Genomic DNA, 23,712 nt, shown 5'->3' on the forward strand with positions numbered 1-23,712 from the left:
TGATAACGCCTGCCTCAGCCTCCCAAAGTGCTGGGATTACTGGCATGAGCCACCGTGCCTGGCCAAAAAAAGACTGAAAGAAAAATAGAGGGGCTTTGAAAGGGTAAAACAGGAGGCAACCTAAGGTAGACCAAGGGTCTCCAGAAGGGCCTCCCTGAGCAAGGAACATTTAATCACAGACCCAAGTAGGAGTTTGGTGGAAGATGTTGGTATCATTTGTTGGGGTGAGAACTAGTATAAACATCTGCTTTGGAGGGAAATAATCATGCATTCAGTCTGGGAAACACTGGTTGCCAGTGTGCTGAGAAGGGCCTGTGAGACATCTAAGTAAAAATAATTCACTGGAAGGTTGAATGGACTAAAAAGTTTAGAAAATACAGACTGTAGAAAAGTTTTTAGGTTTCTGTGTGTGTGTGTGTGTGTGTCTCCTTGGGTTTTATGGTGATAGGACTTTGAGAGTCATTAGCATATGGAAAATCTCAGCAGCCAGGATGAGGTACCCAGAGATATCAGGTGAGAAGAGAGGACTGGTGACATGTGAAGAGCAAGCGGAGGAGGCAGGCAGACAGGAAGGAGGAAGTTGTGAGACTGGAGCAGTCTGTATTATCATCATCATCATCATTGTTATTCTTGTTTAGTAACAGGGTCTCTCTCTGTTACCCAGGCTGGAGTACAGTGGCACAATCATGGCTTATTGCAACCTTGACCTTCTGGGCTCAAGCCATCCTCCTGCCTCAGCTTCCCATGTAGCTAGGATATAGGTGCATACCACCACACCTGGATGATCTTTTTATTTTGTTTTTTGTAGAAATGGGGTCTTGCTAGATTGTGCAGGATGGTCTTGAACTCCTGACCTCAGGCTGTCCTCCCACCTCAACCTCCTAAAGCACTGGGATGCCACCATGGCCAGCCTGTTATTAAATACTGCTAAGAGATTGTGCAAGATGAGGACTAAAATGCAGATGGTAGACTTGTAGACTTGGCCACTCAATAATAAGCATAGATTAGTAAGTGCAAAGGCAGGGTAGATGCCAGATTAGAGACAGCTGGAAAGCTTGTGGTCATAAGGGTGAGGTGGTGAAACAGAAGATAAACAGCTCCTTTGATAAGTTTCTTTACAAAGAGGGGAAGAAGAAAGAGGGGCTGGCATTGAAAGAGAGATGAGATCACCTTCTCAACACTGCCACACTGGGGATTAAGTTTCAGCAGGAGTTTCAGACAAACACTGCCATCATAGCCACCCCCCTTCTCATGCCGCCCAGGCTTGGACCCCAGCCTGCCCTGCATCCTAACAGCGTAGCCACAGGACACGAGCCCCAGGGCCTCCTACCCCCTGCCACACTCAGGAGTCCCACCCGGTCTTCCTGAAAGGTTCCCACTCTTCCTTCTTCTCTTCCAGGCAGAATGGCCCTACCTCACACACCCCTCCTTCCTGTTCAAATCAGGTACCCCTTCTCTGTCCCTTTTTTAGGATGGCAAAGACTTGAGCACTTTTTTTTTTTTTTCCCAGACAGAATCACGCTCTGTTGCCTAGGCTGGAGTGCAATGGCACGATCTCAGCTCATGCAACCTCCGCTTACCAGGTTCACCGATTCTCCTGCCTCAGCCTCCCAAGTAGCTGGGATTACAGGCGCATGCCACAACGTCCAGCTAATTTTTTTGTATTTTTAGTAGAGACAGGGTTTTGCCATGTTGTCCAGGCTGGTCTCAAACTCCTGACCTCAGATGATCCACCTGCCTCAGCCTCCCAAAGTGATGGGATTACAAGCATGAGCCACCCTGGGCGTGAGCCCCCCTGACTTGAATGCATTTAAATCCTGATAAGCAAAATCTAAGAGGGAGAAGCTGAAGGTAGGAAAGAAAAGGGATCCTCACCAGTGGAAGGATTTTATACTTCAGCATCCTGTCCAAGGGTGGGGTGGATATAGGTACACGCAGAGAAGAGCGTGGGGGAAGCAGGTTAGGGGAGAGTAAAGAGGAGCATTAACCAGAGAAACAACATGGAGATTTACCTACAGAATGGAACTCACCAGCCCATTGTGTGATTTAACCTGTACTTATTCAAGGAGAGCTTGGACAGTTTTGTTTTATTTGAGACAGGGTCTCCTGTGTTACCTAGGATGGAGTGTAGTGGCACAATCATGGTTCACTGCAACCCTGCCTCTCAGGCTCAAGTGATTGTCCTACCTTAGCCTCTGAGTACCTGGGACCACAGCTGTGGACCACCACTCCCAGCTGTCTTTTTGTATTTTTAGTAGAGATGGGGTGTTCCCATGTTGCCCAGGCTAGCCTTGAACTCCTAAGCTCAAGCGATCCATCCCCCTCAGCCTCCCACAGTGCTAGGATTACAGGTGTGAGCCGCTGCACCCTGCCAACAGTTTTTCTTTTCCCTAGTTACTCTTTAATCTGTCATTAAGTGTTTTGCTTCCACCACTGTACCAGTTTATGAAAGTCAGAGAAAATGAAAATAAATTCTGCCTATTTACCACTGCCTATTCTTTTGTTTTTGTTTTTGTTTTTGTTTTGAGACATAGTCTCACTCTTTCACCCAGGCTGGATTGCAGTGGTGCAGTCTTGGCTCACTGCAATCTCCGCCTCCCGGGTTCAAGCCATTCTCCTGCCTCAGCCTCCTGAGTAGCTGGGATTACAGGCGTGCACCACCATACCCAGCTAATTTTTGTATTTTTAGTACAAATGGAGTTTCACCATCTTGGCCAGGCTGGTCTTGAACTCCTGACCTCAAAGGATCCACCCGCCTTGGCCTCCCAAAGTTTTGGGATTACAGGCATGAGCCACCGCACCCAGCCACCACTACCTGTTGTTAGCCGTGCTGGGAAGAAGGCTGAAGATGTGTTAAAATGGCATTTGGGGATTGCCTGTCTTGTGTATTCTTACTTTCCATTTACAGAAGTAACCTCTCGCTTTCTCAATTTTTAGGCCTTTTCTGATGCCATGAAAAAATGTCAGGAGCTATCACCAGAAAGCGGTGGAAAAAGGAAGAAGAGAAAAGAAATGAACCAGTATTCTTACATCGATTTCAAGTTTGAACAAGGTAATGTAAACTGTGTTGCTGGCAGTGTGTAGCTGCAAAACTGTATCTTTTCTTCTTCACAGTCAGTGAAGGAAGCCGTGCTACAGGTGTCTGCCATTGCTGAGCATCTGGCCAGGCCAGTCCAAGGAGTGACTGACAGGAACTATTTTCTAAGCACATCAAAATTTTCAGAAAGTGGCTTGAGAGAATGGCCAATAGCCACATGTTTCTCCAAAATTCTGTCATTCTTATTGATGAAATAACTGCTGAAAACCCTTTCGAAGAGGTTACTTCAGGTCTCATCCCCAGAAATGTAAACTTGAGTTTTATAACAACTCAGATTTTATCTGAGTTGCTTCTACCCAGTAAAGGAGTTACTACAACTTTTCTAGAGATCATCCCTTTCTGTTATGTGTGCACTTAATTACCACACTTGATTTCAGGTATGACTAAGTGGAAACTCAGGTGACTATATAAAGCTGGAAAGTATTTGTATTTGCTTTTTATTTATTTATTTATTTTGGAGACAGAGTCTTGCTCTGTCGCCCAGGCTGGAGTGCTGTGGCGCAATCTCAGCTCACTGCAAGCTCTGGTTCCTGGGTTCACACCATTCTCCTGCCTCAGCCTCCCAAGAAGCTGGGACTACAGGTGCCTGCCACCACGCCCAGCTAGTTTTTTGTATTTTTTAGTAGAGACGGAGTTTCACCATGTTAGCCAGGATGGTCTCGATCTCCTGACCTCGTGATCCACCCGCCTTGGCCTCCCAAAGTGCTGGGATTACAGGCGTGAGCCACCGTGCCCGGCAGTATTTGTATTTACCATGAACTTTTCAGGATCTAAAAGCAAATCCCTTAGGCTATGACTCCTGAGGTTCCTAAGCCAGTCTGTGGAGCAGTGCCCTGCTGACATGACATTCTCCTGGCCTGTGGCAGAATGTAGAACTAGGGGCACTGTGCGGGTGGTTTTTCATTCAGCCAAATTTACCCACAGTTCAGAACAGGCATCCTTGTACATAGCCATATAGCGTTTGTTTCTGACTTCAGTGGTGGAGAAAGTGCTACTTTGCAAGATAGTTGACTCCCTTGTTGGTCAGCTCCGTCTTTTAGACAGTTCTTCCTTTGTATTAAGTCAGCATGTACTTCCTGAAGTTTCCAGCTGTGGTTGTAGTTCTTGCCTATGGAGAGACAGATTCTGGCTGTTACCCCTTCGTCAGCCTGACTGCTCTTCTCCCTGTCCCTACGTGCCCTTCTCTAGCTTGTCAGGGTCTTTTTGAAAGCTGGGGTGTAGAAGACTGGACATCATACTCCACATGAGGTCTGCTCACATTCAGCCTTGCTCTTTTCACCCACATTGCTGTCAGGTCATATTACTCTCTCAGTTTCGCTGCATCTCACATTTTTCCCTGTTAACTTCATTTTATTTGATTCAGTCCCTTGTTTTAGGTATAGCACTTTAATTTAGATGCTGAGTCTTAAATTTAATTATCAGATAATCTTTAAGGACCCTGTAAGTATGAGATAAAAAATACACTTGATTTATGTTAGTAGTTTAATGTCTATGACTCATACTTAGCCTTTTTTAACAGCTTTTTATAAGGACACAGGCTAAGAATCCCTTATCTGTTCCAGGCATCCCATTTTTTTCCTATTCAGTTTGTTTTCCATCTAAGCACTGCTCTTTGGGCTATAATTGCTTGACTCAGAGTGAGACAGGGTTCTCCCTCCTCTGTCCTTTTTATGGTCCTTCAGGAAAATAAATTAGAGGGAAGTGTATAGACTTAATTGCATTTATTTTTAAAAATAAAGGACTGAGGCCAGGCGCAGTGGCTCACACCTATAATCCCAGCACTTTGGGAGGCCGAAGCAGGCGGATCACAAGGTCAGGAGATCGATACCATCCTGGCTAACACAGTGAAACCCCATCTCTACTAAAAATACAAAAAAATTAGCCAGGCGTGGTGGTGGGCACCTGTAGTCCCGGCTACTCGGGAGGCTGAGGCTGGAGAATGGCGTGAACCTGGGAGGCAGAGTTTGCAGTGAGCCAGGATCACGCCACTGCACTCCAGCCTGGGTGACAGAGCAAGACTCTGTCTCTAAAAAAGTAAATAAATAAAATTAAAGGACTGAAAATAAATCTTACTACTTTAACATGATAAACTACAAAAAGAACTGAGTAAAGACAAAAGAAATAATAGAGGGTGGAATTTTTTAATTTGTAGCATTGATAATTATAATAACTAACATTTATTTAGCACTTAATATGTACCAGTCACTTTTCTAAGTGCTTTAATGGATTAATTCGTTTATGTTTCAAATAACCTTATGAGATGTATGTGCCATTATTATCATTTTGTAGAAAAAATACTGAAACACAGAGAGGTTAAGTAACTTGGCACATGTTACACAGCTAGCGAGTAGCCGAGCTGGGAATCTGGCTTCAAAGCTTACTCTCTAATCATGTGCTTTTCTATTCTCATAATACCAAAAACTGGTTTTGTTTTGTTTTTGATTTTGAGACGGAGTCTGCTTCCCAAGCTCAAGCAGTTCTCCTGCCTCAGCCTCTCAAGTAGCTGGAATTAATTACAGGTGTGTGCCATCACGCCTGGCTAATTTTTGTATTTTTAGTAGAGACGGGGTTTCACCATGTTGTACAGGTTGGTCTTGAACTCCTCACCTCAGATGATGTGCCCTCCTTGGCCTCCCAAAGTGCTGGGATTACAGGCGTGAGCCACTGCGCCTGGCCCCAAAAACTGGTTTTCTGAAGAAAAAGTTTGAATTAAAAAAAATGTGAGAATGAGCAAGAGAAAAGGAGAATCAAAATAAAATGTATTAGGAACCAGATAGTAAATGTTAAAATCAAGAGATTACCAAGAAAAGACAAGAGTACATTGAAAATCTGGATGAGATAAAGTTTTCTAGGAAAATATAAATTGGTCAGGCATTGTGGCTCACACCTGTAATCCCAGCACTTTGGGAGGCCAAGGCTGGTGGTTGGGAGGCCAAGACTGGTGGATGGTTTGAGCGCAGGACTTCAAGACCAGCCTGGACAACACGGGAAAAATCCCATCTCTAAAAAAATACAAAAAAATTAACTGGGCGTTGTGGCATCTGCCTTTATAGTCCCACCTCCTTAGGAGGCTGAGGCGGGAGGATCACCTGAGCCCAGGAGTCGAGGCTGCAGTGATCTATGAATGTGCCACTGCACTCCAGCCTGAGCAACAGAGCGGGGCTCTGTCTCCAAAAAGAAAATCATAATTTGCCAAATCAGCAAAAGAAATACAGAACCTAAACAGATCAATTATATGTCTGATATTTGTCATTCTGCTTTCTTTTATTCTCATGTTATAATATATTGTGGTGAATCTAGGTACTATTCCTTCCACCCCTTATATATTTGAATGCTTTCAAAATAAAAATGGTTGAAAAACATATGGCACATTTGCACCCATCAGAATGGCTAAAATTAAAAACCGATGATAGGTGTTGTAAGGATGTGGGAGAGACTGGAACTCACATGCATTGCTGATGGAGGAAGGGTGTAAACTGGTACAACCACTTTGGAACACTGGCATTATTTTCTAAAAGCTGGAAGTAAGCCTATCCCATGATCTAGCAATTCCCAGCTAAATTGTGGACATACATTCACCAACACATGGCTATAAGCAGCACTATTCAGATTAACCCAAAACAGTAAACCCAAATGTCCTCAGTAGTGAAATAGATAATAAATTGTGGTACATTCACATAGTACACTAGTGACAGAATAGGAGATGCCTTCCAATGGAGCATAAACAGAGGGAAAGAACCAGAAAGGTCAAAAAATGGATAGTAGGTTGGCAAATGGTAAGAAGCCCAGTCTTCCCAAATGGTAGAGTGTGATAGAGAAGTCATGAAACGAACCGCCAGAGAGAAGAGGGAGGATGAGGCCGGGAAGAATGGACATGGCTGGCCCAGATTCCTAACACACAGTTGTCTGCATGCTTTTGCATTGTCGTATATCTTCTAGGTGACATAAAAATAGAAAAGAGGATCTTCTGTTTTGAAAATAAGCGACGACATTGTAGGTCCTATGACCGGCGTGCTCTCCTTCCAGCTGTGCAACAAGAGCAGGAGTTCTATGAGCAGAAAATCAAAGAGATGGCAGAGGTAGGAAGATGTGCTCTGGTCTTGGGGTATGTTTCCGGGATTCTGGTTTGCTGTTAGGGTTTAGTTAGTACAAAACTGTCTTTTAAGATTTCCCTTTTCTTCAGAGTGATGAATTTGGATATATGCAAAATTTTTAAAAGAAAAAACCTGGGTTTTGTCATAATACTTATGTTTGTGGTTTCATAAATCAGCTTTATGTTAGAAAATTTTAATTGGAGCTTAGTGTATCTGTTTCACCTCCTCCCTCAGCCTCGGTTCCGTTTCACCCTTTGATTTTTCTAAATACAGTATCAAATGTGCAAGTCAGCTGGAATGTATATATTGATTGTTTAATAAGTATCTTCTAAACCAGTGGCTCCCAAAGTGTGACCCAGAGATCCCTGGGTTTCCCAAGACTCTCTTGGGGGTCTACGAGGTCAAACCTCTTATAACTATACTAAGACATTACAGTGACCCTTGAACAACATGAGAGTTAGGAGTGCTTCCCCCTGTGCAGTTGAAAGTCTGCATATAATGTTTGATTGCCCCAAAACTTCACTGTGAACAGCCTGCTGTTGACAGGAAGCCTTACCCATAACAGTCGATGAACACGTTTGGTATGTTTTGTGTATTACATGCTGTATTCTTACAATAAGGTAAGCTAGAGAAAAGAAAATGTTATTAAGAAAATGATAAGGAAAATATATTTAGTATTCATTAAATGGTACTGTGGATCAGCATGAGAAGGTCTTTATCTTCATGGTCTTCACGTTGAGTAGGCTGAGGAGGAGGGGTGTGCTGGTTTTGCTGTCTCAGGGGGCAGAAGCAGAAGAAAACGAGCACATAAGTGGGTCCCCACAGTTCACACCTCTGTTGATCAAGGTCAGCTGTATTTGCTTTTTCACCATATTGAATTTGTACCAGCAGAAGCAAAGCATTGGTGCCTTGGCATAAATCAGACCAGTGGCATAGAGCCATCCTCATAATCTTTGTTTTCTTCACCACCATGAGCTTACATTTTTAAGACACACCAGTTTCACCTAAAAATGTCTTTGATAAAGCAGTAAAAATTATTTTACCAAATTTTGACCCTTGAAAACATCTTTTCAATATTCTGTGTAATAAAATGAAGTCTTCATAAAGTGCTTCCGCCACATCCCAGGATATGAAGCTTGTCTTATATCCAGGTATGAGGAAAGTGCTTGTGCAATTGAGACGCAAAGCAGCTGCATTAGCCACTTTTTACTTGGAAAAAAGTGACAGAAAAACTGTGATTGTTCAAAATTAGGTATTTGGCAGGCATTTTCTCAAAAATGAATGAAGTGATTATTTTTGACCAAAATTCTAGATTTTAAGCAGAAATTAGAATTTATTATCTTAATCTGTTACAGAATGACATTCATTAATATCATCAATCTTATTAGATTAAGTATTTTTCCATAAAATAAGGAAAGATAAACCAAAGACTAACAATAATGGTTATATATAAACAAAGTGGGGGGCCAGGTGCAGTGGCTCACGCCTATAATCCCAGCACTTTTTTTCTTTTTTTTTTTTTTTTTTTTTGTACAGCCTGGATTTCCCCATGTTGTCCAGGCTGGTCTTGAACTTCTGGCGTCAAGCCATCCTCCCGACTCAGCCACCAAAATTGTTGGGGTTATAGGCACGCACCACCATGCGCTGCTAACTTTGTTTTCTTTTCTCTGATGCTAAAAGTCTTGGTTCTTAATAACATTATTGTCAGATTATATCTGAGAATATAAAATTCAAATATCTTAAAGTCACTTGAAGTAAGTCTTGGTGCTTGTGCCATTAACTTGATAAACAAGTTTATTTGTTTCTGGCTAGGCATGGTGGCTTATGTGTGTAATCCCAGCACTTTGGGAGGCCAAGGCAGCCGATCACTTGAGGCCAGGAGTTCAAGACCAGCCTGGACAACATGGCAAAACTCTGTCTCTACTAAAAATACAAAAATTAGCTGGGCATAGTGGGACATGCCTGTAATCCCAGCTACTTGGGAGGCTGAGGCACGAGAATCGCTTGAACCTGGGAGGTCAAGGTTGGTTGCAGTGAGCCAAAATCATGCCACTGCACTCCAGCCTGGGCAACAAAGCAAAACTGTTTCAAAAAAAAAAGTTTATTTCTTTCTGTTTATTTTGAACTTTTAGAGAATTGGTTTTGTTTTTTTAACTAATTTTGTAAAAAAAAAAAAATTTAGTTCTGAAATCAAAACTATAAAACAAGGAACATTCAGAAAAATCTAGCTTTTGTGCTGTCCTTTTCTCCCACTTTCCTTTGTTTGTTTTTTGAGACGGAGTCTCACTCTGTCACCCAGGCTGGAAGTGCAGTGGCAGGATCTCGGCTCACTGCAACCTCTGACTCCTGGGTTCAAGGGATTCTCCTGCCTCAGCCTCCTGAGTAGCTGGGATTACGGGCACACGGCACCATGCCTGGCCAATTTTTGTATTTTTAGTAGAGACAGGGTTTCGCCACATTGACTAGGCTGGTCTCAAACTCCTGACCTCAAGCGATCCATCCAGCTTGGCCTCTCAAAGTGCTGGGATTATAGGCGTGAGCCACTGCACCTGGCCCCCCACTTTGTTTATATATACCCATTATTGTTAGTCTTTGGTTTATCTTTCCTTATTTTATGGAAAAGCAAATATGTATATTTTTATTTACCCATCTTTCTTTTCCAGATAGTAGCAGAGTTTTCCAGGCATATTAACTCACACCTGTAGTCCCAGCTACTCGGGAAGCTGAGGCGAGAGAATCTCTTGCGCCTGGGAGGTTGAGGTTACAGTGAGCCAGGATCACACCACTGCACTCCAACCTGGGCGACAGAGTGAGACACTGTCTCACAAATAATTTAATGTAATCCCAAATGGTGGCAGACTCTTCTGTGACTGCATTTTTCGTTTAACCATGCATCCTGGCAATCACTCTATGGCAATTCATAGGGATTTTTCTCTTTCCTTTTTGAAACTGGCTGGTATACCATTTTATGTAATACCACAGTTTATTCAGTCATTCCCCTGTTGATAGACGTTTAGGGTTGTTTCCAGGTTTTCGTGATTATAAATAGCGCCATGATAAGTTTATGCATACATCATTCCCTGTTTCTGCCCAGGTGCATCTTTGGGCTAGACTCTTGGAAGTGGCATTGATGACTCTGTGCCAGTGTCCCGCCAGTGTGGTTGTCCTGCTTTGCATTTTCACCAGTAACGTGTGAGGGTGCCTACTACCACACAGCCTCACCAATGAAGTCTATTGTCAAACATAGTTTTCGTTTGTTTGTTTGTTTTTTGAGATGGAGTATCACTCTTGTTGCCCAGGCTAGGGTGCAACAGGGCGATCTCAGCTCACTGCAACCTCTGCCTTCCGGGTTCAAGTGATCTTCCTGCCTCAGCCTCCCAAGTAGCTGGGATTACAGGTGTACACCACCATGCCCAGCAGATTTTGTATTTTTAGTAGAGACAGGGTATCTCCATGTTGGTCAGGCTGGGCTCAAACTTTTGATCTCATGTGATCTGCCTGCCTCAGCCTCCCAAAGTGCTGGGATTACAGGCATGAGCCATCCCACCCAGCCAAACTTAGTTTTTATTTGTTCAGTTTGTTTTTGTTGATGCTATTCTTTGCTATTCAAAGTGTTTTATGTGTCAACCTTTTCCCTTATTTATTCTACATTTTGAGTCATACTGAAGAAAAATTGTCCTGTATTTTCTAGCTCTCTCGTCCACTTACAGTTTATTCATAGGTAACTTTTTGAACTGCTAAACTGTGTAATCGAAGAGATCACAATACTGGAGTTATGTTTATGGAAATGAATACTAAATGGTTAATGTCATTTTTACTAAATTTGTGTCTGAGTGTGTGCTTTTTCTGTTCTTCAGCATGAAGACTTAGCTTGCCCTGCAGATGAATGAAGAATAGTATCAAAAGGTAGTTTGAAATCTCACTTTGTTTATTCTGGATATTTTCATGGGCTGTTTTCTCTTACTATGTTTTGTCAGCATTTTTGATGGCAAATTTGTTTTTGGATAACCTCCTGTTGATTTGCCGAGTTTGCAGTTCAGCCAAGTTATAGTCAGATACATGATCTAATGTAGTCACTCTTATATCACACTGAATCAGAATTGAAGGGAGATAATAGATGTTCCCGTTAAAAATCATTACCTGACGGTCATTAGATAGACTCATAAAGGAAAGTTTACAACTTAGATATCACTTTAGAGTTAAAACAAAGAGATATGTCTAACCTCAGGGCAAGATGGGTTTCTGTATGGTGTCTGCCGCCCTCATACAGTGAGTTTTCTTTTTCTTTTTTTTTTTTTTTTTTTTCCAAACAACGTCTTGCTCTGTCACCGAGGTTGAAGTGCAGTGACGCTTTCTTGGCTCACTGCAACCTCTGCCTCCTGGGTTCAAGCGATTTTCCTGTCTCAGCCTCCCGAGTACCTGGAACTACAGGCATGTGCCACCATGTCCAGCTAATTTTTGTATTTTTAGTAGACACGGAGTTTCACCATGTTGGCCAGGCTGATCTCAAACTCCTTACCTCAGGTGATCCACCCATCTCAGCCTCCCAAAGTACTGGGAACAGGTGTGAGCCACTACGCCCAGCTAGTGACCTTTTCTAATGTGGCATTAAGAATGGGTTAGTGGCCGGGCACCCTGTCTCGTGCCTGTAATCTCAGCGCTTTGAGAGGCTGACATGGGAGGATTGTTTGAGCCCAGGAGTTCAAGACCAACCTGGTCAACATAGAAACACCCCATTTCTAATAAAAATAAAAAATAAATAAATAAAAGAATGGAACTGGATGCAGTGGCTCATGCCTGTAATCCCAGCACTTTGGGAGGCCAAGGTGGGCAAATCACAAGGTTCGAGACCAGCCTGGCCAACATGGTGAAACCCTGTCTCTACTAAAAATACAAAAAATTAGCTGGGCATAGTGGCAGGCGCCTGTAACCCCCACTACTCGGGAGGCTGAAACAGGAGAATCACTTGAACCTGAGATGTAGAGGTTGCAGTGAGCCAAGATCGTACCACTGCACTCCAGCCTGGGCAACAGAGTAAGACTCCGTCTCAAAAAAAAAAAGAATGAGTTGGTGATTGGATCAGTTGATATAGTTAATAAAAGGAGTCAATAGCCTGGTACATTACTTGAGGTTGCTGCTTTAGTTATAGCTTCAATAGTCCCTTAAAATAAAGCTCAGACTTGGATATGACCCATTCACACTCTTTATGACAAGAACAAAATTAAACTTTTGAAAGCATTTTGGGTAACATCTCTCGTGCCCCTTATCTTTGCTTTTTATAATCACATTAGCATCTGAGTGCAGATGTTCTAGTTCCCTTTGCACCATGGGATGCATATCAAATATGATAACTTTATACAAAGAATTACTCTAAAGAATACCAGACAAAACCCATGAAAACGTCGCTGGTTTAGGTATGGATTACTATTGTGCTAGTATCTTGAGCTGAATTTATATAGCATGAAACAGCATATCATTGTTTTATGGCCCCTAAAATGGGTTGCTTTTTACCTCAGAATTTGTGGGGGGGGTGGGAGAGAGATGAGGATGGGAGACAAGGCTCCCCCTCTGCTTAAGTGCAGGACATTTCATATGTGTTTCTTGACTGCCTACAGGACGGCCAGCTGATTGAGTGTCGCTGCTGCTATGGGGAATTTCCATTCGAGGAGCTGACGCAGTGCACAGATGCTCACTTGTTCAGATACACCCAAGAGGCAGTCTTTGGATCTGGAAAGGTAAGAACTGTGTAATATGTCCCATGTATGTAGGACACATTCCTGGAGTCTAAGAAGACCATGTTGATAGATAAGTGTAAGTGCCTCTTTCAGGGTGAGGTGGAATTCTGCTGGTGTGCTTATGTGTGCATTACCTGTTGTGTGTGATTATGTGGGTTCTCTAAGCACAGCAGATTTCTTTTCAGGTAGCAGTAGAATTCTTCCACGTCCCCATGCCTAGCTACAGAGGAGCACCCGCTTCACTCATCATCTTATTCATAATCAGAGGGAAGCTTACCTCCGAAAGAGAGAACCTTGCAGCCTATTGGATTAAATATATGTTAAAATAACATAACTTACTTTACAACAAGATCATATTTCTCTCTCCAAAGTCAGTTTCTCTGGACACCAGCATAACAAACACAGTATGGGAATTTTACATTGTTTTACACCACTAAGTTTGTGATATTTTGTTCCAGCAGCAATAGAAATCTAACACAGTGATTAAGCATATGACTTTTTGCCCGGGCGCGGTGGCTCACGCCTGTAATCCTAGCACTTTGGGAGGCTGAGGCAGGTGGATCACCTAAGGTAAAGAGTTTGAGACCAGCTAGTCAACATGGTGAAACCCCGTCTCTACAAAAAATACAAAAATTACCTGGGCATGGTGGCTCACACCTGTAGTCAAGCTACTCAGGAGGCTGAGGTGGGAGCCACTGCATTTCAACCTGGGCAACAGAGTAAGACCCCATCTCAAAAAGCTGGGGGGCTTTTTACATCCCCAACCATACATAAGACACATTGACATCTGTCTGGCGTATGCTGAGAACTTGCCAAAAAGTGCCTAACTTAGGTCTAATCATGAGACAAATCAAATTGAGAGACACTCTACAAACTTACTGGCCAGTACTTTTCAAAAGTGTCAGGGCTGTAAAAGACCAAGAAATACTGCGAAACTCAGGTTGGAAGAGATTGAGGAGACATGACGACTAGATGCCTTGTGGGATCCTGGGCCAGAAGAGAAGATATGAGTGGAAAGCCTGGTCCCATTAATGGTAGCAGACCACTGTCAACTTCCTGGTTTTGACATAAGATGTTAACATTAGGGGCCGGGCATGGTGGCTCATGGCTGTAATACCAGCACTTTGGGAGGCCAAGGTGGGCGGATCACCTGAGGTCAGGAGTTCAAGACCAGCCTGACCAACATGGAGAAACCCCGTCTCTACTAAAAATACAAAATTAGCCAGGCCTGGTGGCGCGTGCCTATAATCTCAGCTACTGGGAAGGCTGAGGCAGGAGAATTGGTTGAATCCAGGAGGCACAGGTTGTGGTGAGCTCAGATTGTGCCGTTGCTGTCCAGCCTGGGCAACAAGAGGGAAACTGCATCTCAAAAAAAGAAAAAGACATAGGCCAGGTGCGGTGGCTCATGCCTGTAATCCCAGCACTTTGGGAGGCTGAGTTGGGCAGATCATGAGGTCAGGAGTTTAAGACCAGCCTGGCCAACATGGTGAAACCCAATCTGCTCTAAAAATACAAAAATTTGCCAGGTGTGATGGTGGGTGCCTGTAATCCAGCTACTCAGGAGGCTGAGTGAGCCGAGATCGCACCACTGCACTCCAGCCTTGGGGACAGGGCAAGACTCTGTCTCAGAAAAATTAATAAATAAATAAAGTTTCTGTTTTTTCAAAGAGCATGACCTTTGGAGTCAAGCAGAATGCATTGGGCCATGCCCCCCGTCAGCCATACCAGCTCTGTGATCTTGAGCAAATTAAATACCTTAAGCCTCAGTTTCTTCCTCTGTAAAATGGAAATAATCATGGCATTGTTTTGAAAGCTAAATGAGGTCATGAATTTAATAAACTTACTATTTGACACATGGTAAATGCCTCATAAATTTTAGCTAGTTATTTTTAGGATGTGTTTTTCCATTTGTTTTCTTTGGTGTCTGTCTTTCATTCATGTGGGACGCATTCCTCATGTCTGACACTCTTTGTTCATGTTAAAGAGCTGTTGGAAAGCTGTGTGAATAGTGCGGCTTATAGAACAGTAGGTTTGACTCTAGGTGCCTGGGAGCCAGTTAGCTTTTATATTATAAACCTGAATGGCCCTTAAGTCTCTTCCCTGGGGTGATTCAGTCTGCCTCCTGCCTAGTGGGTGTGAGCCCATTTTCCAGCATTCTGAAACTGAGTGGGAGGAAGGAGCTGGAGAATTCTCTGTTCATTATGCAGACTTCATTTCAGACCCTGACTTGTTCTCCTCAAGTCAGAGCCCCTCAGCTCTGCTCTCCTCTCTGACTGGTTCCCAGGCCAGAGCCTTGTGGTCCAGCTGTTCAGATCTTCCTCATTTCTCTCAGAGTCAGCCAGTTCCTTCTGAAGGGGGTAGGAACTACAGGCTCCACCCATCTTCTTGTTTTCAGTTTATTACTTTGAGTCCCCACCCCTCCCCACCACTCAGCTCTGCTTTCCAGAGGGTCTCCAGCTTTCTAACATCTGTAGAGGGGACCAACTTCTCCCCAGCATCTCCTTTTCAGACCCTAAGCTATGGGCTTCTCTGTCTGGTCTGCTAAGCCATTTACCCTTCCTCCACTTTCAACCTCTGTGGATTGTGATTTGGGCTAATAGAGATCCTCTAGTGATATCAAAGATGTACTAGATTTTTGTTTCATGGTTTTCGTGATTTAATTGTGATTTCTCAGAGAGATCTTTGCTCTACTGTCTCAGGATCTATGTTTTTAACCACTGACGCTTTTTATTTTTCTATAAACGGTGTTGATTTTTTTCTTCTTTGCCTGTTCACCTTTTTCTAGTCGGAGCTCAGCTGCATGGAAGGCAGCTGCACGTGTTCGTTCCCAACCAGTGAGCTGGAGAAGGTGCTCCCCCAGACCATCCTATATAAGTACTATGAACGAAAAGCCGAGGAGGAGGTTGCAGCAGCCCACACCGATGAGCTTGTCGGGTTCGTTCTCAGGCAGAGCGTGCCATCTGCCAACCTTTCCCCATTGTGAAAACTACCTGGGCACTTGCATCAGATGATGAAAATTGAGTATGTCTTCCAGGTTTTTTGGCATTTCTTGCTGAGAAATAAGATTATCAATGATTTTATTTATTTATTTTTATTTTTTAACACCTTGAAACCATTGAGTAACCAGTGATTTTGTTAATGGAAAACTCTGCAGCTCAAATTTTTTTCTTTTTTTTTTCTTTTTTTTTTTTGAGATGGAATTTCACTCTGTCACCCAGGCTGGAGTGCAGTGGCGCAGTCTCGGCTCACTACAACCTCCGCCTCCCAAGTTCAAGCAGTTCTCATGCCTCAGTCTCCCGAGTAGCCTGGATTACAGGTGTGCGCCACCATGTCCAACTTTTTTGTTTGTTTGTTTTTTTGATAGAGACAGGGTTTTGCCATGTTGACCAGGCTGGTCTCAAACTCCTGACCTCAAGTGATCCGCCCACCATGGCCTCCCAAAGTGCAGGGACTACAGGTGTGGGCCACTGCGCCCGGCCTGCAGCTCAAACTTCTGTCTACATGTCTTGGCACCCCCGATCTTCTGGCCCATAGATACAATCATGGTGCCCTGGGCTGGAGGGAAATCGATATATGCAAGGAGTTCTCATTGAGATTGAGATGTGTTTATTGAGTGGTTTATATTGAGTCAGGACCGCAGGTGGTGTTTATGTTTCCTGATAAGAGCCAGCACAAAGAAGAGGCTCAATCTGTGTTTTCAGGAAAACTAACAAGTATAAAGGGGATGTGAATGTCCAGCTCAAAACTCCATCTTCATATGAACAGCCACATGGAGGTGGAACCAAGTCAGTCTTTAATGTTTGAAGTAATGTCACTTCTGCTGTTCTGACTGTAGGTGCCCCTCCTGTAGCTTTCCTGCTCTGTTGGACAGTGATGTGAAGAGGTTCAGCTGTCCTAATCCTCGCTGCCGAAAGGTAGGGAGGCAAATTTTTTTTAGATGTATATTATGGTATTATGGGCTGCCCTCATGGCCCAGATATCTGCTGTTTACCTGACCGCTGATGTATAAGAAGGATTTGAGTGCTTTCCTTTTCATAAGCAAATGAGGATGAGTACTTTGTGAGTAACGGTTGACATGGTTACTGAGATGGCAGCTACTTGTGGCACTCCAGTTACAAAGCTCTGGATTCCTGTTTTATATCATCTTCTTAAGGACAGATACTGTAATGTAAAGTGGGAAGTGTTTAGTTTCTTTTCCACTGTGTCAATATTTTTCTTGCTCTTTTCACCACCTGTGCTCAAATAACCCCCGCTACCCCCTCCCCAAACACCTTTTGCCATTTTCAAAGTCCAGATGACGCTTCTTTGTTTAAAGAACTGGGCATCATAGTGGCATCTCCATCACATCTAGTAGGTTATTTATTTAACTGTTTCTCCTCATAAGAACTGACTGTATCATGTGGGAACAGGTCACTGCACTCAAGGGCAGTGATCTGTATTGTCTGTCTGTGGCAGAGTTGTATCAGTGTCATTGCTGTGAACTGTCCAATGCCAAGCATGTTTTCTATTAGGACGTTTTAAGCAAGACTCTTAAGTTTATGTGAGAATTACAATGTCTCAATTATATTTAAGATTGAATTAGATTTTGTGTTCGTAACCTCCATCTGAATACACATAGCTAGCAACCTCCTGAGAGGAAACTCAGAGTATATTGTACCTACTAGAAGTGGGAGGAATTACATGTTCTTTCACACTACTAACTGCCCTGAGTTTAAAACCTTAAAGCTTGTCCCCACTCACCCACCCAGTCCCCTTCATCTCCATCACGTGCACATACACCACACATGCACTCACACCACATATGCACACACACCACACATACACACACACCACACATGCACTCACACCACCCATGCACTCACACCACACATGCACACACACCACACATGCACACACACACATGTACAGCACACATGCACTCACACCACACATGCACACACACCACACATGCACTCACACCAATGCACTCACACCACACATGTGCACATACCACACATGCACACACACCACACATCCACACATACCACACATGCACACACACCACACATGCACTCACACCACACATGCACACACACCACACATGCACACACACCACACATGCACTCACACCACACATGCACACACCACACATGCGCTCACACCAGTGCACTCACACCACACATGCACACACACCACACATGCACTCACACCACACGTGCACACACACCACACATGCACACACACCAGTGCACTCACACCACACATGCACACACACACCTGCACACACACCACACATGTGCACACACCATACAGGCACTCACACCACACGTGCTCACACCACACATGCGCTCACACCACACATGCACACACATCACATGCACACACGCCACACATGGAAATAGATCTCCCTTACACAACTGGGGGCTGTGTCAGGTTTTATAAGCATACGGTAATGAGGTGTGATTTGATTGGATCTTGCAATAAAGTCATGCTGGGCTGTGTGATCTGACTGGATCCTGCCATGGGGGACACCAGAACTCAATCTGATTGGATCCTGGCTCCTGCCACGGGGTGTCCGGTTCTTAAATCGGTCCCAGCTCTTCAGGCTGAGCTCTTAGTTTCCACTCTGTGGTGGCATGCTTGGTTAACCTGAGAATGCACAGGGTACATGACCTTTAACCTGCGGGTCCATGGCAATTGAAAAGCAACTGACAACTTCATTACATAAAAGTTGAACTGAGCCAGGTGCAGTGACTCATGCCTGTAATTCCAGCACTTTGGGAGGCCTACGCAGGTGGATCACCTGAGGTCAGGAGTTCAAGACCAGCCTGGTCAAAATGGTGAGTACCCTTCTAATCCCAGCTATTCCGGAGGCTGAGGCAGCAGAATCGCTTGAACCTAGGAGGTGGAGGTTGCAGTGAGCTGAGATTGTGCCATTGCACTCCAGCCTGAGTGACGAGAGCGAACTCCGTCAAAAAAAAAAAAAAAAAAGTTGAACTAGATTTGGTCTGATGCAGTTACAGATTTACAAACCGTGCCCCCACCCTCTTGCCTACACCTTCCACTCTTCATTGTTGAGGGATTAGGGATGGAGGTCATGTTTCCGTACTGACTTCATGCTGACCAGGGGCACTGAGTCCCCTAAAGTGAGAGGAAAGTGAGAGGAATGAAACTCTTGAGCTTCTGAGTTCAAATGAGTTCTGGGGTCACCTGGAGTAGCTTGAAGGGCTGGTATTGTTGTAATACAAGCTGAAGATGGAAGTGTTGGAGCCTGGAGGGCAGACAGCTCACCATCCATTTAAATAAATAGGACCGAAAAGTAACAGAACAGTGGCCACGAGGGGCCCCATCAGAGGAAGAAACCAGGTGAGGTGTGGTATAGTGGACTCGACTGCCTTCTAAATCTCAGTGGTTGGCCGGGTGCAGTGGCTCATGCCTGTAATTCCAGCAAAAGAAAAGCCAAGACAGGCTGATCATGAGGTCAGGAGTTCAAGACCAGCCTGGCAAACTTGGTGAAGCCCCGTCTCTACTAAAAATACAAAAATTAGCCAGGCATGGTAGCGTATGCTGTAGTCCCAGCTACTCGGGAGGCCGAGGCAGGAGAATTGCTTAAACCTGGGAGGCAGAGGTTGCAGTGAGCCAAGATTGTGCCACTGCACTCCAGCCTAGGTAACAGAGTGGGACTCCATCTCAGTCAATCAATCTCGTGGTTGAACTACCGTTGATATGGTTCAGCTATGTATCCCCACCCAAATCGCATGTCAAATTGTAATTCCCAGTGTTGAGGGAGAAACTTGGTGGAAGGTGATTGCCTTATGGGGGCCGACTTCCCCGCTTGCTGTTCTCATGATAGTGAGTGAGGGCTCATGGGATTTGGTTGTTTAAAAGCATGCAGTACCTCCCTCTTCACTCTCTCTGTCTCTCCTGCTCCACCATGGCCAGACGTGCCTGCTTCCCCTTCGCCTTCTGCCATGATTGTCAGTTTCCTGAGGCCTCCCTAGCCATCCTTCCTGTACAGCCTGCAGAACTGTGAGTCAATTAAACCTCTTTTCTTCATAAATTACCCAGTTTCCGGTAGTTCTTTATAACAGTATGAAAACAGACTAATGGACCCTTCTGGTTGAGGGAATACAGCCATCTCTACTTGTTTGAGTATTTCCTTTCTATTCATCTCTATTTCCCAGGAAGTGTTTATCTAAGTGCAATAGGAGGTATTGGGGACCACACAGTCCCCTCAGTGTTCTGTTAGTGAATAGTTGAAGGTTGATCAGTGATCTCCTGCATTTTCAGTCTGGCATGGAAAAGCCCCCGTGTAACTGGTAAAGGTATCAGTGAGCACCAGGAGGTATCTAAATCCACTAGGAGCCATAGGCATCACGTTGACGTCCATTTACCAGTCTTCCCTGGCAAGATTCTTCTGAATTGTACTGCGTTGGCCAAAAGAGGTATGGGAGGGGCTGGGCGCAATGACTCACACCTGTAATCCCGGCATTTTGGGAGACCAATTCGGGTGGATCATGAGAGGTCAGGGGTTCAAGACCATCCTGGCCACATCCCATCTCTACTAAAAATACAAAAAGTTAGCTGGGTTTGGTGGTGGGTGCCTGTAATCCCAGCTACTCAGGAGGCTGAGGCAGGATAATCACTTGAACCTGGGAGGAGGAGGTGGCAGTGAGCCGAGATTGCGTCATTGCACTCCAGCCTGGGCAACAAGACAGAAACTTCACCTCAACAAAATAATAAAAGAAGTCTGGGTGCGGTGGCTCACTCTTGTAATCCCAGCGCTTTGGGAGGCCAAGGTGGGTGGATCACGAGGTCAGGAATTCAAGACCAGCCTGGCCTAGATGGTGAAACCCTGTCTCTACTAAAAATACAAATATTAGCTGGGCATGGTGGCACGCACCTGTAATCTCAGCTACTTAGAAGTCTGATGCGGGAGAACTGCTAATACCTGGGAGGGAGAGGTTGCAGTGAGCTGAGATTGCACCACTGCACTCTAGCCTGGGTGACAGAGCAAGACTCCATCTCAAAAAAAAGAAAAGAGAAGAGGAAATTTCCCAGGGAAGTACTTTGGCTTATTTCATAAAGAGGTACTGAAGGAAGCAGAGGCATGTGGAGGACTTCCCCACCCCATGCAGCTATTTGGGGCCATGGTGTCTGAAATTTGTTATTTTAGAGTTACCCCTTTGATGACCTTGGAAATGGACTGACTGCAGTAATCTGTTTAGGCCTCTCCATGGCTCACATCAATGTTAGTATTTCTGTTTGTTGCACATTTGATTTCCTTGTTGTTGGCATTTAGAAGGCCCCATTTTCCAGATCGCACCATGGGCATGGACCACAGAGATTACGTCTTGTCAGTCTGTAGAAACAGTCAAGGCCTTGTCTTCTTGAACCACATCTCTGTTATTGAAATTCTAGAAGTCGGCTGGGTATGGTGGCTATGCCTGTAATCCTAGCACCTTGGGAGGCCAGGGTGGGCAGATCACCTGAGGTCAGGAGTTCAAGACCAGCCTGGCCAACATGGCAAAATCCCGTCTCTAATACAAATACAAAATTAGCCAAGCGTGGTGGCCACTGCACCCCAGTGACAGAGCAAGACTCCATCTCAAAAAAAAAAAAAAAAAAGAAACTGCTTTTCTGAGTTCTGTGAGTTGTTATAGTGAATTATCAAACCTGAGGGCACCGTGGGAACCTCCAGATTTGCAGGCAGTTGGTGAGAAGTACATGTGGTCTGAGGACACCCAAGCTTGCGGCTTACATCTAAAGCGAGGGCAGTCTAGTGGGGGCTTGTGGCCTTAACCTGTGGCATTTGATGTAACATCAGGGAGTTGACATCAGAATTGCATCACACAGGCCAGGTGCAGTGGCTCATGCTTATAATCCCAGCACTTTGGGAGGCAAGGTAAGAGGATGGCTTGAGCTTGAGTCTGAGGCCACAGTGAGCTATGACCGCAGCACTGCACCCCAGTCTGGGTGACAGGACAAGACCCCAACTCCAAAAAGAAAAAAGAAAAATTGCAAAGAATTGCATGGCAGACTGCCTGTCTTTAACAGCTTTAACTGTTGCAGGAACTTTTTTTTTTTTTTTTGAGAGGGGGTGGGGAGACACAATCTCTGCTGGTGATTCTCCTGCCTCAGCCTCCCAAATAGCTCCGATTACAGGCGTGCACCACCACGCCTGCCTAATTTTTGTATTTTTAGTAGAGACAGGGTTTCACCATGTTGGCCAGGCTGGTCTTGAACTCTTGCTGGGATCACAGGCATGAGCCACCATGCCTGGCCACCTTTAGAGTTTTCTTACCACCTGGTTTTTCTCTCAATATATTTCTCTCATTTCCTGCTTTAAAACTCTAGCTTGGAGTCTAGGCGCAATAGCTCATGCCTGTAATCCCAGCCCTTTGGGAGGCCGAGGTGGGCGGATCACTTGAGGTCAGGAGTTGGAGACCAGCCTGGCCAACATGCTGAAACCTTGTCTTTACTATTTTTACAAAAGTTAGTCAGACGTACAGGCAGGTGCCTGTAGTCCCAGCTACTTGGGAGGCTGAGGCAGGAGAATTGGCTTGAACCTGGAGGTGAAAGTCACAGGGAGCCAAGGTTGTGCCACTGCACTCCAACCTGGGAGACAGAGCAAGAGTCTGTATCCAAAACAAACAAACCCTGTAGCTTGGGATCAGCCTTCTCTTCTATTGTTTTTTTTTTAAAACTAAAAATTAAAAATAGATGTAAATGCTATGTTGCTGAGGCTGGCCTCAAACTCCTGGCCTCAAGTGATTCTCCCACCATGACCTCCAAAACTGCTGGAATTGAAGGTGTGAGCACTGCACCCAGCCTTGTGTTTTATTCTACGTAAAAAACAGTACAGGATTATCTTCCAGAGCTAATTAATATGTTCAAATAACCACCAACCCCATTAAGGAAAAATGTCACTCGACAGCAAATAATCAATCCAGACCAATATGATCACACTTGCTGTGAAGGTGAGAAAAGTTCATCTTTATTACGTTTCCCCAAGAGACGCACTGCACTGTTCTCTTGAAAACGCACGGCCCATGTCCTCCTTTAGAACACACATCCTCTTTAAAGTAACATACAAACATGCCAATACAAGGTAAAAAATTACATCTGAATTCTCACATTTCAAACGTACACTAAATATCAAATAAAAATTTATTTTTACAATAATTTAGGGGAACTACCGCATAGCTATAAATGTAATACATACATTAACCAAGTATCACAGATAAAAAGTGTGCTCCCTTCAGCAGCACATGTAATAATAGATAAAAAGATTGAAAGGTAAATGATTTAGGATAAAAAGAATCCTCTCTTAAAAAGGAAAACAAAATGATATTTATGTGTGTATAACAGTTATAACACCCATCACACAACTTTATAGAAACAGCTTCTATTCAAAAATACCAGTATTTACAAAATATTTAAAATAAGTGTAGTAATAATTCTATGCCCATCTTTTTCAAAATAAACCAATAAAATATATAGTATATATTAGACATGTTAGTATATATATCTAAGACATGTTAAAAATCACAACTTGAATTCTCACAATTCAGTCACAAACCTAAACAGCAAATAAAAATGTCTATGATGAAAACTTAGGGGAACTACCAATAGCTATAAATAGAAGAGATTATTATGTAAGTATCATAGATAAAAAGTGTACTCGCTTCAGAGGTGCATATAATAATACAGAAAACAACTTAAAGATAAAAGATTTAGGATAAAAAGAATTCTGTCTTAAAAATGAAAAGAAAATTATCTTTATGTATATATAACAGCTATAACT

General features: G+C 43.9%; 1 protein-coding gene across 9 annotated transcripts in view; it reads left to right on the forward strand.

Moving 5' to 3' along the window:
* The window catches only part of LOC100430543 (E3 ubiquitin-protein ligase RNF216-like), a 32,720-nt gene extending 11,774 nt beyond the window's left edge, over nucleotides 1-20,946 (forward strand). For 2 of the 9 annotated variants that reach the window (XM_077996120.1, XM_077996121.1), the window contains 8 exons: nucleotides 2,938-3,052; nucleotides 7,037-7,176; nucleotides 11,049-11,097; nucleotides 12,807-12,926; nucleotides 15,712-15,860; nucleotides 16,762-16,840; nucleotides 18,679-18,745; nucleotides 19,848-20,946. In XM_077996120.1, the coding sequence (XP_077852246.1) occupies nucleotides 15,727-15,860; nucleotides 16,762-16,840; nucleotides 18,679-18,745; nucleotides 19,848-19,906 (339 nt within the window). In that variant the 5' untranslated portion in view covers nucleotides 2,938-3,052; nucleotides 7,037-7,176; nucleotides 11,049-11,097; nucleotides 12,807-12,926; nucleotides 15,712-15,726 and the 3' untranslated portion in view covers nucleotides 19,907-20,946. Of the gene's footprint in view, nucleotides 1-2,937; nucleotides 3,053-7,036; nucleotides 7,177-11,048; nucleotides 11,098-12,806; nucleotides 12,927-15,711; nucleotides 16,243-16,761; nucleotides 17,510-18,678; nucleotides 18,746-19,847 lie in introns of those variants that run through there. The other 7 variants (XM_077996113.1, XM_077996114.1, XM_077996117.1 and 4 more) reach the window with 4 other exon arrangements.
* Nucleotides 20,947-23,712: the final 2,766 nt, after the last annotated feature.

The sequence above is a fragment of the Macaca mulatta genome, chromosome 3 (assembly GCF_049350105.2).
Source record: "Macaca mulatta isolate MMU2019108-1 chromosome 3, T2T-MMU8v2.0, whole genome shotgun sequence".
Taxonomy (NCBI): domain Eukaryota; kingdom Metazoa; phylum Chordata; class Mammalia; order Primates; family Cercopithecidae; genus Macaca; species Macaca mulatta.